This window comes from Leptosomus discolor, chromosome 1 (assembly GCF_034619465.1).
Source record: "Leptosomus discolor isolate bLepDis1 chromosome 1, bLepDis1.hap2, whole genome shotgun sequence".
Lineage (NCBI taxonomy): Eukaryota > Metazoa > Chordata > Aves > Leptosomiformes > Leptosomidae > Leptosomus > Leptosomus discolor.
The window spans coordinates 1524306-1541098 of NC_141391.1; the positions used below are offsets into that span (position 1 = coordinate 1524306).

At 59.3% G+C, this 16793-nt stretch overlaps 2 protein-coding genes across 2 annotated transcripts in view; one reads left to right on the forward strand and one right to left on the reverse strand.

The window, feature by feature from the left end:
- The first annotated feature begins 3621 nt into the window (after positions 1 to 3621).
- RELT (RELT TNF receptor) lies at positions 3622 to 8489 on the forward strand. The gene is made up of 10 exons (XM_086481596.1): positions 3622 to 3672; positions 4241 to 4330; positions 4417 to 4589; positions 4680 to 4765; positions 5028 to 5267; positions 5447 to 5527; positions 5617 to 5701; positions 5790 to 5978; positions 6073 to 6196; positions 8451 to 8489. The coding sequence occupies exons 1-10, from the start codon at positions 3628 to 3630 to the stop codon at positions 8487 to 8489; spliced, it is 1152 nt and encodes a 383-aa protein (XP_086337722.1). The 5' UTR covers positions 3622 to 3627.
- An 8048-nt stretch (positions 8490 to 16537) lies between these two features.
- FAM168A (family with sequence similarity 168 member A) overlaps positions 16538 to 16793 on the reverse strand; it is a 96407-nt gene continuing 96151 nt past the window's right edge. The window contains exon 6 of the mRNA XM_086481597.1: positions 16538 to 16650. Coding sequence (XP_086337723.1) covers positions 16538 to 16650 — 113 coding nt within the window. The remainder of the gene's footprint in view (positions 16651 to 16793) is intronic.

Consider the following 16793-nt stretch of genomic DNA (forward strand, 5'->3'; position numbering starts at 1 on the left):
GGGGTGCAGTTGTTCCCTCCAGGATAACCCTGAGGGGGATGTTTTATTTTTGGGGAGGGGATGTCCCTCCCTTGTGCCCCAGAACATCGGGATGTGTCCCATTGCCTGGGTGTCCCCCAGAGGTGACGGACAGCGGGAGCGGGGGACACCTTCCCCCCACCAGCCCCTGGGGAGCACCGAGGGGGGGGTATGGAGGAACACACCCCCCCCCCCCCCCCCAGGCCCAGCCGCCACGGGGGTGTCCCCAGCGCGGGAACACTGTCCCCTGGGGACGGGGACGAGGCCGAGGTGGGGTGCGCTATAGCGTACGTGGGTGCAGCACCCATGGGTGCCCACCGCGGGGGCCCCCCCCCCCCCCCCCCCCCGCGAACCCATATAGGGAAAAAAATCCCGATATTTTTTAAAAAAATGGAAAAAGTTCCGGCCCGTCGCAACAAACCCACCGCGATCTGGTTTTTCCCGGTTTTCCCCCCAAAACCCGCCCCCGAACGGCTAAAGCCGGGCACCCCCAAACCCGCCCCCCCCCCCCGCCCGCCCCGCACCCGCAGCTCCCGCCGCGCCCGGCAGGTGGCGCTACCGGCGGAGGGACGGGGGGGCGGGGCGAAGTGAGGGGGTGGAGCCCCGCCGTGTGATGTCACGGAAAGGGGCGGGGCGCGCGGGAGAGGCGCGCCCGGCAGGTTCATTCATAAGGAGGAGGCGCGACCGGCGGGGCGGCCCCGGGGGGAGCAGGTAAGGGGTGTCCCCGCCGGTCCCCTCCTGTCCCCCCCTGCCCTTGGGGGCGGGGGCGCTCAGCCCGAGCTGGGGTTATTCCCCCTTAAAGGGTTATTCCCCCTTAAAGGGTTATTCCCCCCCGCAGAGGGGGGGGGGGCTGGGGGCTGAGTTTGGGGTTGCTGCAGCTTCGGGTTGTGTAAGGGGGGGGGCGGGGGCTGGTGCTTTTTGGGGTGCTCGGCGCCCTGTTTGCAGTAGAAAGGGGTGAGGGGGATTGTTGCCTGGACCTTAACCCGAAGTAGGGCAAGGCGGGGGGGGGGGGCGGTGGTGGGGAGCTTCGTTTTGGCGCTGCCTGAAGGGGGGGGGGGGGGACACCCCGGTGCCGGCTGTGGCTGCTGCAGAGTGAATGTAGGTTAAAATAAAGGGGGAGGGGGGGCGGGGGCGGGGTGGGGAGGAAGTAGGTTAAGAAAAAACTCGGCGGCGGCTGCCTGGGAAAAGAGAGAGGAATCGTGTCAGGGTTGTAGGGTTTTGGTTTATTTTGGGTATTTTTTTTGCCGGAGCTGGAAAATCACAAGGCTCCCAGCCGCATACCTGCATCAGCCGGGGAGGGGCTGCACCCCAAAACGGGGCTGGAGTGTCCTGCTGCCGGGGCTCGGCGGGACAGCGGTGCCTTTGGGGGCGTTTGAGCCTAATTGGGGATTTTTTTTTTTTGCGACGGGTCGGTTGTTCCCGCAGCTCTGATGGGACCCGGGGCGGGGGGGGGGGCGGCGGGGGAATATGCGGCAATGCTGAATTTCGCTCTGTCTGGCAGACAAACCCCCCCTTGTTCCGAGCTGCCTCCAAGAGCTGAGCCCCAAAGTATTTCTGAGCCCCAAAGTGTTGCTGAGCAGTTACTCCAGTTTTTCCCCCCATTTATCTGCAGGAGCCATCGGCCAAAACCCTGTTCCCTGCAGGGGGGGGGGGAAGGGGAAGCCCTCGCTGGGATTCCCGTGGGCTGCCTTGCGTTGGGGGCTGTAGCAAGGGGTGGGGGGCTGGGGAAGAAAAGGCTTGTTCAATCTGGGGGGGTGGGTGCCAAAACCAAGTCGCCTTTCCCGACGTGTTTGCTTCCGTGCGCCGGCCAAGGGGGGGCATTGGCTGGTGGAGGTTGGGGCGTCCCCAAACAGCAGCTGGGTCTGGCGCTGGTGGGGTTATTTTTTGGTTTCCTCTGGCTTTGGAGGGGGTAAATAACACGGGTTTTATTCTTTTTCCCCAGGAGCTTCAGGGCTTCTCTCCCCCGTGCCGGGGCAGCCGGGCGTCCCACCATCACCAGCTGCGGGTTTGTGCCACCATCCCCGCCTGGGGTGTCCCTGAGCTGCCCCCAAAAAACAGGTGCTGAGTCCTGGGGGGGGGGGGTGTGAGTAGGCAAAGCTCTGGTGACAACCAGGAGCCGGCACCTTCTGGTCCTCAGACCTCCTACATCTTCACGGCAGGGCCTTGGTCACCTAAGGGACGTTCTTAATCCTTGGGTTCAGCTTGGCCTTAGACCCGCTTTACCCTCGGCCAGGCCTGTTCCTGGTGGGGTTTAAATTGGTTTGTCGGGAAGCGACAAGCTGGGATGTTCCGGCAACCTCGGACACAACCTGTGCCAGCCTGTGGCATTGCTCGGCCACGGCTCGTGGTCCCCTGGCCACGGTGGGACCTGCTCAGCTCCTTCCCTGGCAGAGGAGCACCCCAAGCATCTCGGGGTGTCCCTAAGGTGCTGCTATTAAAGGCTTAAATCCCCGAAGGATTAAAATGCTTCGTATTGGGCTTAAACTGGGGTTTTGTTAGTCCTGGCTTACCGCGTGGAGGGCTTGCACCGGTTTCACCCTCCCCCCCCACAATCAAGGGGCTCATCCCAAGTCCCAGAGGGATTTGGGAGGTGTCCCCACGGGATGCCATCACCCTGAGACGATGCTTAGTGGGGGGGGGTGGCACATGGTGGGGCTCAGGCTGGCCAGGATGATGGTGGCAGCTGGCTCAGCCCCCCCACCCTCCAAAAATCACGGGGTCCCACCTTGGCACGGATGGCGCCAGTGAAGTCAGGGCTTGGTGGCTCTTGGTGTGGGGGTGCAGCTTTGTAGGAGGGGAGAAGGGCTGGTTGGCTTCGTGCTGGGAACCCGCTGGGGTGCTCCCTTACTGGGAGCTCCTGGGAGGAGCTGGAGCGTGGAGGATGCTCGTTTTGGGCAGTGGCATCATGTCCCAGCCCACATCTTATAATGACCCGGCTCTGCCCCGATTAACCCCCCCCAGCTCCCGAGTTTCTCACACCCACGATGCCGGCCACTAATGAGGAGGAACTCGTCAGGCAGAGGCTGTAACGAAGCTCCGGCGTGGCTCTCGCAGGACCATGACGACCGGGTGAATTTCCATGCGGGTGGCGGATGCTGGATCCAAGTTTGGATTGTTATTTATTTTTTTCCTCCCTTCTCCTGTGCTGTCAGCGTTTATTATAGTTTAACAATTAATTGCTGAGCCCAAAGAGGGGGGTAAGAGCCTGTGGGAAACACCTTTCATTTCGTTTGATTTTTTTTTTTTTAGTTTAAATTATTTTTTTTAGTGACTTGATTCCTTGTGGCAGATGCATAAGAATTTCCTCTGGGGCAGGAAAACCCCTTATTTAATGGTGTTTAGCATCTTCTGCTCCTTGTGGGGTTGGTCCTGACTCCATTGCAGGGCTCATCCCACCGCAGTTGGGATCTCCAAGGGATGAGGGGTGATGCTGGGTCTCCCATAAAAGCTCTAACAAAATTTTGGGGGGATGGTGGAGGACTGCTGCTGTAGGGGTACTTAGGCAGATGCCTTGGAGCATCCCCCACAGGGCCCCCAAATGGCTTCTCTGCTGGGATTTTTCATGGCTGGTGACCCTCCCGCTCCCTCTCACGCAGGTCTCCCCTGGTGATGAAGAGGAGCGGGATGCGCTGGTGGCTCGTCGCCATCCTGGGGGTGAGTACGGCCTCGGCCATCCCATCCCATCCCTCTGCATCTCTGCTCCTTTGATGCTCAAACCCATCCAGCATCACCACCCCCCAGCCACAACAGGGCACCCCAAAATGTTTCTCACACAGGAACTCGCAGCGGCTCAGCCCCAGGGAGATGCTTCATTTGGCTCCAGCTCTTGATTTTTTTTCCCCAAAACAATTCTTCCTCCCCCTTTTCTCTCCTTTGTCAAAGCTTCTTCCAGGCGCTGACAGGGAACGTGGCTGCTCCACCCCGGGGCCACCGCGTTGTCCCATGTCTGGGAGATGCTCTTGGAAGGGGCCCTTTGGGTACCCCAGGGGCTGCCTTGGGGTGGCTTGGCCCAAGCAAGGGTGACGGTGGGTTTGCGTCAGCCGTGGTGGCTTTGCCACCGTCACGGCACCGGTGACGGGTTTGCAACCGCCACGTCGCTTGGCACAGGATCACCTCTGCCCCGTCCCCTGCCCCGGAGCCGCGTCGCCGCCGGCACAGCCCTCGGAGCAGCGGGAGAGCCAGCGCACCCGGCGCTGAGCACCGCTCTCCGCTTCTCCCACAGGTGCTGAGCGGACCCGGCGCGGGGGCCAGGAGCTGCGGTTCCCGGGAGTACGGGGCACCGGGATGCCCACCGGGAGAGGAGCCCGCGGGGGTAAGCTGTGCCCACCCGCGGCACGTCCAGCCCGGAGGGGAGGTGCAGGATCCGGCCATCGCTCACCTCCCTGTCCCTCCGTGCAGGCGTGCGGCTGGGCGCGGGGACCCCTGGGGACCTGCCGAGCATGTCCCCCCGGCACCTTCTCACCGGGGGGTGTCCCCTGCTCCCCTCACACCCGCTGTCAGGCCAGGAGCAGGATCCTGGTGGCACCGGGGACGGCGGTGACCGACAGCCGCTGCGGAGCCTGCCTGCCGGGGTGAGCGCCACTGGGGGGGTTGCTGCAAACCCCCAGGCCCGATGCCACTCGTGGGCCGTATCCTGACACCCCCCCCCTCCCACCCCGCAGGTTTTACAGCCCTGAAGGGGAGAGGGAGCCCCGAGGCCGGTGCCTGCCCTGCGCCACCGCTCCCCGCAGCACCCCGGGGTGCCCAGGTGGGTGCTCGGGCTGGAGGCGCCACTGCGGTTTCATGGGTGCTGGAAGAGCTTGTGCCAGCGTTCGCCCCAGGGATGCTGCAGGATGTGTGTCCCCCCTCTCACCCTGCTGATGTGGTGGCTGAGGACGGCTCCACTCATGACATGAGTGGCTTCTGCTTCCCTGGGGGCCAACCCTGCAGTGAGGCTCCGGGGGGGGGGAAGTGGGATTTAATCCCAACAAAACCCCTCTCTGAGGCTGATCTGGTACCTTCCCCCCCAGGGCGGCGGCGAGCCCGCAGCCCCGAAACGCTGGGCCGCCCGGCGGGGACCAACGGGACCCGGGTGATCCTGATGGGTGAGGAAGAGGAGGAGGAGGAGGAGGCGGCGGCACAGGCGGCCGTGCTGACCATCGCCCCGGTCTTCTGCGCCATGGGGTTGTTGGGCATCCTGGTGTGCAACCTGCTGAAGAAGAAGGGTTACCACTGCACCGCCGGCAAGGACCCCCAGCCCGGCGGCACCGGTGAGCCCCGGTCCTACCGCAGGGACTTTTCGGTGATCCCACACCCATCTCGACTCGCTCAGCCCATCCCTGTGGCTTCTGGTCCTCACTGTCCCAGGGCATCCTGCTTGGGGGGGGGGGATGGGTCATCCCCCCCATCCCTGAGTCATTTTGGTCCCCCCTACAACTTCTCCCTTCAGGTCCCAGCTCCATCTACCAGCTGGAGGACCCCAATGAGGACACCATCGGGGTGCTGGTGCGGTTGATCACCGAGAAGAAAGGTCAGCGGTGTCCCTGGGTAGGGGGGGGTGACATGGGCCGGACCTCTGTGACCCTCCCTCCCCCCCCAATGGTGTCCCCCTACCCACAGAAAACGCTGCGGCACTGGAGGAGCTGCTGAAGGAGCATCGCAGCCAACAGCCGCTGACACCGCTGGGCTGTGCCCCCCCAAAAAAGTAAGACACCCCCCCACAAGGCAGCATCAAGGACCCCCTTCATGGTGGGAACCAGCCCCATGCTGATGGCATCTCCCTCCCTGCCCAGGCTTCACCTCCTGCCTCAGTTTCCCCCCGCCTGCTGGCACCAGCAGCACCTCCACACGGTGCAGGGTCCTGCCCCCTGCACCCGCTGCAGCCAGAAGAAGTGGCCCCAGGTGCTGCCACCGCTCAGTGCCCCCAAGGTCCCCAAACCCGGGGGGCGTCCCGGTGAGGTCACCATCCTCTCTGTGGGCAGGTAAGTAGGGGACACCCCGCCCCCCAGTCCCTGGGCGTGTGTCCCCCTCCAGGGTGGGGACAGGGTGATGTGATGTGTGTCCCCCTCCCAACAGGTTTCGGGTGTCCCGGATCCCTGAGCTGAGGAGCGAGGTGGGGGGCGAATCCCCTCGAGGTCCCCTCCCCGCCGGCAGCGGGATGCGGCCCCCGTGGTTGAAAAGCACCGAGGGCCCCCCTGAGGTGAGGGGGTGTGGAGGGAGGGAGGGAAGGTGGTGGGGAGCCCCTGCAGGGTCCTTCCTGGAGTGGGGGGGGGGGACACACACGGCACTTCAGGAGGCTGGTGGAGGATAGAGTGTTAACTCTGAAGCCTAATGAGGGCAGCTGGTGCTTTGTGAGGCTAGAGCAGCCTTTCACCCCTAAACCTCTTCCAGCAGCTGGGAGGCTTAAAAAACCTACTTTAAAAATTGAGCCTGAAGGGGTTCGGTGAGTTGTCCCCCATCTGTCGTCGTCCGTCCCCTCCCCTCCCCCCCCACTTTCCTCCCCCCCCCCCAACATTTAAGGTGCAATAGGGAGTTGTGGAGTGGTTGCTGATGGGGTGGGTGGGTGCTGGTGCAGAGGCACAGTGTGGGGGAGCCCCTGGGGTGTTCTGCAGCAGCCAGTGCTCTCCTATACCCCTGTCCCCTACGTATCTGCACGCTCACGTACGGCTACACCTGTATGCACCCCTGCAGCACGTATGCAAATGCCCATACGCCCCTGTGCAACACATTTGCATCCATTTGCATGTACAGACACACACCTACACACGCACAAAAGGTGACGTGTGTGCACCTCTGCACAACTTGCCACCCCCCACCCCCCCATAGCCACCCAAAAACCGGGGCCCGGAGCGGGGACAGGGCAGCAGGAGAGAGTGGGTGTCGTTGGGTCGCGTGTCCCCCCCCCCCCCCCCGCCGCAGGGAGCTGCGGGCCCCGGCAGGGCCTGGCACGGGGGGACACGGCCGGGGGGGCCGCGGCGTGACTCATGGGCAGCTGCACGGGCCCACGTGCCCCCCGCCACGGGCGCTGCTGCAGGTGGCTGGTGCTTGGGCGCGGGGAGGGACACGTGCACACAAACACGGGCACGCGTGCGCACACTGCATGTGCACACGCGTGTGGGCACAGAGGAACACGGGCACGCGCAAACCCCCCTCTGCACGCACCTACATGCGTGCACATGCATGGCCGGGTACACAAATGTGTGCGGTTACACGTGTGCAAACGTGCACCTGGAGCTCTGTAAGTGTGTGTGTGCACCCACATTGCTGCACGTGCACACCCACGTCTGCACAGAGGAACATGCGTGTAAATGCACACGTAAGCCCACCTCACGCCTGAACACATGCCCCTGTACGTGTGCACGCGTGTCTGCTGTCCGGCGCACATGCAAACGCACCCACACTTGCACACGGAGCTCTGCGTGTGCCCACGGAGATGTGCACGTGTGCGCCCGTTCACACACTGCTGCACATCTCCACACGCATGTGCATGGATGAGCATTGGCATAAAGGCACGTGCAAACCCACCTCTGCACGCTGACGTGTGCACACGTGGGTACACACACACGTGCAGTCCTGCGTGCATGCAAACACGTGTGCAGCTTTAAGCGTGCGTCCACGCACAGGTGTGGACTCTTACCGCGTGGCACCTGTTCACACCCCGCTGCACTTGCACACGCACGCGTGAACACGTGCACACGCAAACCCCCCCCCTGCATACATGTGTGCACAGGCACACACGTGCAGCCACACACACGTGCAGCCACACGCTTGCGTGTGGAGCTCTGCGAGCGTGCCCACACACACGCGCAGATGTGCGTGGCACCCGTTCACACGCAAACCTGCACAAACAGGTTCCCGTGCGAACCCAGGTGGGCACACGGGCACAGACGTGTGCACATGGACACACGCACACGCACACACATGCAAGCTCCCCCACGCTTGCACACGGAGCCCTATAGGGGTGCACATACATGCACACACGTGTGCACACACACACGTGCACACACACACACACACACATCCACCCCCAGGGCAGCTGCCCACCCTGCCTTCACCTCTGCCTGCCTGAGCCCGCCCAGCTCGTGACAGCGATGGCCAGTGTTCACGGCAGATCCCCCCCCCCCGCCCCTGCCCCCGGGCACCGTGTCCCCTCCAGTTCCCGTCACCCCTGGCTGTCCCCAGCCACTTGGGGACACCTTGACCCTGCTGAACCCGTGGCCAAATCCTTATGGGGGGGGGGCTGGGGACGCCTGGGGGGGGGCTGGGGACAACCTGGGTGGCTGCCCTTAGCAGGGGGGGGTTGTCCCCTCCCACACGGGGTGTCCCTGGGTAGTGACAGCCGCCAGGGATGTCGGCCCAGGGAGTGATGCGGAGTGGCTCCTGCCACCTTGGGTGGTGCAGAGGGCCCGATCCAGCCTCACCCGGAGGTGTTGTCCATCCCTCGTCCCTTACAGCTGGCACCCGGCCTGGGGGCTGCCTCGGGGGGACGGTGACACCCACAGAGAGCCCCCCCACGGCGGGGACGGAGGACGTTGGGCGCCGTGCGAAAGCCAGTCCCGCTTGGAGCCGTGAAGTGCTGGAGGTGGTGTCTTGGCTTCTGCTCCCGCCGCCGAGGTGTCCACCGGCAGGACGGCAAATCCAACGTCTTGCCCAGCTGGTGAGGAGCAGGCCCTGTCCCCAACGGCCGGCGGTGGCCACGGCATGGTGGCCCGACGGAGAGCGTCTCTGGGAGCCGTGATGCCGGCGGTGGTGGTGGTGGCCACAGGGTGATGGCCTGGTGGAGAGCATCTCCAGGAGCCGGGATGCCGGAGCACGGCTCCATTGGAGGCACCGTGCTGCAGAGGCGGTCACACAGCCAGGATGCCATTTCGTGGTCACCTTCTGGGGCCGTTGAACTGAAGCCTCCCCTGAAACGTCACGAGCTCTTGATTTTTTTTTCCCCCCCATCACCAGGCGCCAGCGCTCAACACGACACGCTCAGGACAGGCTCTGCCTCACGGCACAGCTCCCACCTTACCAAAAACCCAACCAGGCACGAGTTCCTCTGGCCAAAGCTGGTCTCCTGCCCCGATGTCTCCTCTTTCCAAAGTCCCAGTCAGCCCAGGAGAACACGGTGGTGATGCCCATCACCGTGAAGATCACCCACTGCACTTCCCATAGGAGCTGTTTCTATAGGATCACGGTGCCTTGGACGTGTGGGGGTCAGTGGGACAACCTCCACCTCCAAGGTGGAGGTGGAGACCATCAAGCTCCTCTACCAACCTAGAAATGGGTTTGTGGCCGGTCCCGTTCACTTCACCACATCACCACACCAAAAAAAAAAAAAAAAAAACCAACCACCAAACCCTCTCGGGCTCTTTTATTTATTTTTTTTTTTTTTTTTGGAAACATTTTAATAGTTATCGAATGTTCTACATCTTACAGTAAATATCATACAGTTACAAACTCTTGGCTGAAATCTGTCAGGGAGATCACAACCTGATCTTCAGAACCAAAACCGGAACAGAAAACAAACAGGAAATAAAAAAACCAAAACAACCCCAAATTTACACTTCAGATGGACAAACGGAGGCTGTGGGGCTTGCCAGGGCGTCAGTTCAAGGCCATCTTCCCTACACACCTTGGAGACTTAGACTTGGAAGACATGGTTACTCTTGGTTTTCAATATTTTTTTTTATTGGTTTTGGTTTTTTTAATTTATTTTTTGCTTAAGAGGTCCAATAATATTTAAAAACGAGCTGGCCTGGTGGTCGAAATGAATTAAAAAAATGAATTACGTAGAAAAGAGGGGCAGGAGCCCAGCGTGGGTGTGCTCCCTGCTAGGGGAATGGGAGGGTTTGGGTGCGATCCTGCCCCCCCGCCGCCTCGTCCTCCCTTCCTCACGTCCTTCCCGCCGGCTGCCGACCCCCCCCCAAACCTCTCCCCACCCAACGCCCTGATCCTGAAGCCCCTTCAGGGAAAAAAACCCGGCTCCATCCCTTGCGGGACGATGACGCTGCAGGTGGCCGCGGTGCATCAGGGTCGTTTTCCCTACGCCCAGCACGACTGAGCGTTTCCAACCGGGAATCGCTGCCGTTAAACCACGTATTTTGCTGCTCCTGCTTTGCAAACCTCCCCGGTATTTTACCCAATTACCAGTGAATCTATAAACGGCGCAACACGCTGGGAAAAAAAATGCCTTTTCCAAGCTCTCCACCCTCCCAAGCTCCTTAACAGGCTTTATTTTCCCTTTTTTTTAATTTTTTTTTCCCCTACGGAGTGCGAGCACGTGGCAGAGAAACCACCCGGAGCCTGATCCCGCTGAGAGCCCGGTGCTCGTGGCAAAGCCAGGGGGAGATGGGCAGCGGGGCGCCGCGTTTCGGGCACGGCAGGTGCTCAGAGGGCCTGAAAATACTCACAATTGAAAAAAACCCCAAACGCCCCCAAACCCTGGATTTATGGGTATCCAGTGGCTCTTATTGCTATTGTTGACTGGTTGGGTTTTCCTGTCGAAAAGAAACCTCCAAATGTGGGGTTGTTGTTTTTTTTTTCTCCCTCTAAGAAAGGAATTCCATGCCCTCTGGCCAGAGCGTGAGGCAGGAGGGGAGGGAGCGAGGGGATGGCAGAGAGCGGGGGTCTCTCCGGGTAGGGCAGTACTCGGTGGGACGCCGGCGGCTGGGGGGGAAACCCTGAAACATCCATCATTAAACCAACCCCCTTAAATAACACGTCCTGGTAATGACATCTTGGAACTGCAAAAAAATAAAAAAAAAAAGAAAAGGCTGAGCTGGGTATTTATTATTCACAAAAATACGGGAGCAAATCCTCACCCGGAGGGTTCAGCCGCTTGGAGGCGGGATGGGTCCAGGCTCCAAGGGGCTCCCCCGGGTTGGGGGTCACCACCACTATTAATATATTGGTTGTTTTTTCTTTTAACCCCCCCCCCAAATCTTGCCTTACAGCTCACATTTTAAAGCCAAGATAACGGCAGGGATGGGTTAATGGTCCTAACGGTGGTCTGAGAATTATTTTCCTTCCTCTTTAGCTGGAATTTTAATCTCCGAGACACTTTGCCGGCTGCTAAGGATTGTTTTAACCCCTCCTGCTCTTCCCCACCAGCCCCCGGTGTGAGCCTTCACGGTGGGAAACCCTTTTCCTTAACCAACGTCAGCAAAGCTTTGCCGGAACGAAATACCGGAGAAGCTGGTGGCCCCTATCGGAGTGTCCCCCACCCGAGGGAGTCCCCCACCAGGCTGTGACCTCCCCAGAACCTTCGCTTAAGCCATGACTTGGCCAAGGAAAGGGTTTGGGATCATGGGCTTTCCTCCCATCCTTCCATTTAGCCCCCCAAAAACCCACCCACGTCGCTCCACAGGGAAGGGGACAGGGCTGCAGGTCACTGCTGGCACGAGCCAGGGGGGGCATCAAGCCCCACATCCCCACGCTGTGGCAGGGAGCGTCTCCCCACCGCCGCAGCCCCAGGAAGCCACCTTGGGAAGGAGCTACCCAAGCCTGGAGCCACGTGGTGGCTCCAGAGCCGTGTGGTGGCCCTGGAGCCGTGTGGTGGCCCTGGAGCTGTGTGGTGGCCCTGGACCCACGGAGCAGGCCAAACTGAAACCCAACGCTGGTTGCCAAACGTGCTCACCAAAGCCTCTCGCCCAACAGACTCCGAGTATTTCACCTCTTCACACCCTGGTTGAGTTAATGAGTATTTCTGCCTGGGCGTTAACGGCATGAGGAGCATCAGATCTGCTGTTGATCCAAACGAAGGAATCAAAACTAAACCGCCCCATGTAAGGTCTCACCAGCACTAACACTGGATGATCCTCCACGCTCAGCTCCAGGAGCTTTCTACCCCGCCTTTAGTGTTTTCTTTCCTTTCAGGAGAAAGCCTGGCGTCTTCCTAGCCACGGGCCAAAATTTCAGCAGTTGTTCCTAAAGCAGTTAAGGGCGCAGGGTGCCAAGGCCAGTGGTTGGATGGTGTCTGCTGGACAAGGTCCTCCTCTGCAGAACCTGTGACAATGAAGCTCGTTGGGCCCTGCAAGTCACAGAGCCGTTACGTTGGCCAGAGCTTGCGCCATCCTACGTGTTTCAACGCTGACAGACAGCTCCTAGTAACACAGAGTCAACAGTGAGAGCGAAGAGGGTATTTGAGGGGTCTTCAACTCCTGTGATCTACTGGGGTTTGGGTTTTTTTTGGCCCAGGTTTAACTGTAGCGTGCTACAAGCAGTGGAAGGACGATCTGGGATTGTTATTTCCAACTGTCCCGTTGCTCTTTCCGTGCTAACCCTTGGCTTCACCGAGCTGAACGGGGCAGCCCTCTGATTATCCACCCTCTTTTTTTTATTTTCTTTCTTCTCTTTTCCTTTTATACGAACCCAAAGTGCACCGCACAGCACCGCACGGGAGAAGCCCATCTCCCCCGCTCCGCAGCACTGGTGCTCAGTCTTCACCCACTTTGTTCCCCTTGAGGCTGGGAAGGTCAACCAGAGCTTTGCTTCCTTTAAAACCAGCAGAACCAACCAAACGACCCCCATACAGAAGCGCCGGTGCCAACACCCCACCTGACCAACCACCCAGGACCAACCAGCGGTAGAAAAAGTCCTCTTGGGTCCCCAAGCTTGTTTCTCCTCCTTTGGACCACGCTCGTGAGAACGAGCTCCAGTAGCTCCTCCCAGTAGCTTGGCACAAGCCAAGCTGGGAGACACCACCAAGAGCAAGGAGGTCTCACTCAGGTGCCAACAACTGGTCACTTTGTTCTTCTGAAAGACCCTCCAGTCTGACCTCTGCACCACCATGCCCTGGTCAGGGTGACCCCTCCAGTGCTGGTCTCCACTGGTCTCACCTCCCTCTGGAGGTGTGGTTCAGGCAGGCCCAAAGCAGAACAACCAACAGGGACATCTGGGCACCGACTCAACACCACGCACGGGTCGGAAACCCACGCCAGGCAGTGCTGGGCGGGATTCCCACCCACATCTCCTCAGCTGACCTCGTTAAAGGCTCTGGATTTGGTCCCTCGTGACAACCTCCGAGCCCAAGAGACAGGAGAGTCGCAAACACGCTGCCAGGCGCGTGTTAACTCTTTTGGCACGCTGGAGGGGAAAAAAAAATCAAAACACAACCGTGGGTTTGGCGTAGGAGAGAATAAAGATGAAAAAAACTCCTTGTTTCTACGCTGGGTTCGGCGATAAGGATTTCAAAATCAACTGGCCACGAGCATCGTCTGCAAATACAAACTCTCCCTCCGCTGCCCTCAAGACAACTTATTGCTCTACCCGGACACCCCACGGTGGGATGTCACCGCCCGCAGTTGGCTTCGCGTCCTTGTGCTCTTGGGTGAGCCAAACGCCCCAGGAATGACCCCGATGCCCACAGCCTCTGCGCGCCCGTTGTCCCCCAGCCCCGTCCACGCCGACTGGGGAATCGCCCTCCTCGCTCTCGCCTTTGCTCAGGTGCCTTCCCGTGAGGAAGGCGACGTGTTTATTGCTATTGCTTCCTCTTCCTCCCGCTTCTCCCCACTCGCCAAGCAGAGCAGCTGGACAACGGCCCCCTCTCCGGCCTTTCTCTGTGGTGCTGGGATTGGTGCTTGGATGAACATTCCTCCTGGAAGTCTCCAAGCTCGGCTGTGACCCAAAGAATGGGCAGGGGGGGCTCCTCAACTGCCACGGAGGTGTCGCAGTTTGGTCTCAGCCCTGCCAATGACATGGGTGCAAGGTGAAGCCGCCCATCTTCCCTCTTGCTCTGCCTCAAAGACTCTTCTCCAGCAATCGGCCACCCTCTTTCCCCACACCACCAGACTCTGGAGAAGCTCTTCAGACCAACCCTTGGACATGGAGAAGCTCTTCAGACCAACCCTTGGGCCTGGAGAAGCTCTTCAGACCAACCCCTGGACTGGAGAAGCTCTTCAGACCAAGCCTCAGACCTGGAGAAGCTCTTCAGACCAACCCTTGGGCTTAGAAAAGCTCTTTAGACCAACCCTCAGACCTGGAGAAGCTCTTCAGACCAACCTTTGGACATGGAGAAGCTCTTCAGACCAACCCCTGGACTGGAGAAGCTCTTTAGACCAACCCTCAGACCTGGAGAAGCTCTTCAGACCAAGCCCTGGACATGGAGAAGCTCTTCAGACCAATCCTTGGACATGGAGAAGCTGTTTAGACCAACCCTTGGGCGTGGAGAAGCTCTTTAGACCAACCCTCGGACCTGGAGAAGCTCTTCACACCAACCCTTGGACATGAAGAAGCTCTTCAGACCAACCCCTGGACTAGAGAAGCTCTTCAGACCAAGCCCTGGACCTGAAGAAGCTCTTCTTCATTCCTTGGACGTGGTGAAGCTCTTCAGACCAAGCCTTGGACATCTTGCTGCCTTCAACAGCCGCCTGGCACACCTCTGCCTGCAAACAGTGGCCACGCAAGGAAGGAGCTGCCTTCTCCCTCACGCAGCCCCAGGACGTGGCTGATGGGGAGCATCTCGTCTTCCCAAGAGGTGCGAGACGCGACCAGGGCGCGCGTCTCTCCGCTGCTTTCTTCCCATCCCGCAAGATCCGTTTGCCCAGTTGGAAAAAGCAGACCAAAGACCCAATGGTGACCAGTCCTCCTACTTCCTAAGACAAGTGTGTTACGCCGCTAATTATATTTATATTCTCTTACTCCTACGAAAGAAGGGATGAGTTCAGAATTCCACTGCAGAGAATGCATTTATCATCTATCACGACAGCTATCTGGAAGACACCAATTTTCTTGTAATATGTTATGGAAGATTAAATAATTTATATTATTCAACTAAAAATACCCAAACCAAATCGGAATAAGCCTGCCTACCAGCGCTGTGCTTTTCACATAGTACCCTGAACATCAACCACTCTTACTAGCCAAAGAAAATCTAGGCTCTCGTCAACAACAACAACAACGGAAAAAGAACGAAAAGAACCCAAACGAACGAGAAGTGGGGGATCTTTGCACCACTCAGCTGGGCAATGCCGGAAAAGTGAATATTCTGAGCTTTCAAACGAGAGGACCAAAGAGAGAACTCGACTATTGCTCAGTGTCAGTATGTGTGTTACACCACTCAGGTGGGCTGGGGAGGAGGAAGGGGGAGAGGAGAAAAAAAAAAAAAAAAAAAGAAAAAAAAAAAAGAGGCAGAAGATTAGAAAAAGCAGCTTTTACAAAAACCACTAAAGAATGCATAAAGTGACCCTTGCACTTTTTTTTTTTTTGTTGGTTTTGTTGTTTTTTTTTTTTTCTTTTGTTCTTGCAAACAGACGAGGTGCTGCAGCACGGCGGCCGCAGCCCCGATGTAAGACTTGTGTAGTTGCATACAATGTTGGACTCCGGATCTGGAAGAGAGCAAACACAGGAGGAAGAAGGAGTTAGGAGCCGGCGGCGCAGGATCAGGAGGGGCCGTTCCCCTCCTCTGCGCCGTGGGGCTGGTGCAGGCGGGACTGAGCCGCCCCTCGCGCCCCTCCGAGGGGCAATTTCTGGGGCACGGAGCTGAGCAAGCAGCAGCTCGCCGGGATTATCCGACGCACGGGATTAAAAATACGCAGAGGGGAAGCTCTCTGCTAATTACACAGCCATTAGTCACGGGCCCAGCGTAACGGAGGCAGCAAGGGGAGCTCTCAGACAGCCCCCGGGCTGGAGGAGATCTGAGCTGCCTCCCCCACGCAGCAGCGTCCTGTGCTCCCGTCGGCTGCGTGGCCCGTTCGTTGGGCACGATGGGCCAAGGGCTCCAGCCAACCCCGGAGGGTGTTTCGAGGAGCAGCCGGGATTTTGGGGAGGCTGAGCGTGACGTGAACCTGCCGCTGGTTGCAGGCAGCGGCACGCAACCCCGGTGCTAATGAACCGGACCATCTCCCAGCAGGCTCTGGCAGGGGAAGGAAACATATTCAAGTGGTACGAAAGGTGGGGAGGGACTCTCGATCAGGCAGGGTAGCGATAGGACGAGGGGTAACTGTTTCAAACCGAAAGAGGGGAGATTGAGATGAGATACTGGGAGGAAATTCTTCCCTGAGAGTGGTGAGGCACTGGCACGGGTTGCCCAGAGCAGCCGTGGCTGCCCCCTCCCTGGCAGGGCTCAAGGCCAGGCTGGATGGGGCTGGGAGCAACCTGGTCTGGTGGGAGGTGTCCCTGCCTGTGGCAGGGGGTTGGACAAGATGGTCTGCAAGATCCCTTCTCACCCAAACCCTTCTGTGATGCTATGAAAGAGCGTGATGCATCCAAAACCTTCAAGCACGAAAATTTCCACCCTCAGCAGTGCCCGAGGGCGCTCGGAGCAGCTTGATGCCACCGAGGTCACCGGCAGAGCCCTGCCCGCACCGAGCAGCAAGAAGCAAGGTCAAGGTGCGCCGTGCTTTGCTAACCCACTCTGCAGCCCCATGTGCAGCCCTCGCTGCCGGGGAGCAGCGCTAAGTGGCTCTTCTGGAGTCAAAGCATCGCCCAGACACAGGGATTCAGGAGCTTTTCAGGAAGGAGAGAAGCAACGAGTGTCCTCGGTCGCTAATTAATTGGCAAGGGCAGAGCAAGACCTGCAAAGGCAGCACTTACTTACATGAATTGGCCAGTGGGTTTACCAGTGTGGAGGTACGTAGCTGTAGGTGGGGGTTCCTTGAGCCCTGTACGTTGGCACGGACACTGGATGTGCTCCGATGGCGGTGTGTTGTGGGGTGGTCAACAAGGTTCCTGCAACAGCACGGAGAAACACTTAGGAAGGAGGAGAGCTCCACCGGGGGGGGCGGTACCCCGAGGGTACGGTGCTGCAGGCTGCACCCAAGGGGCAGGCACAGCATCAGCTGCCTTTTTACTCTTCTTCAGTGCTCCCAAAT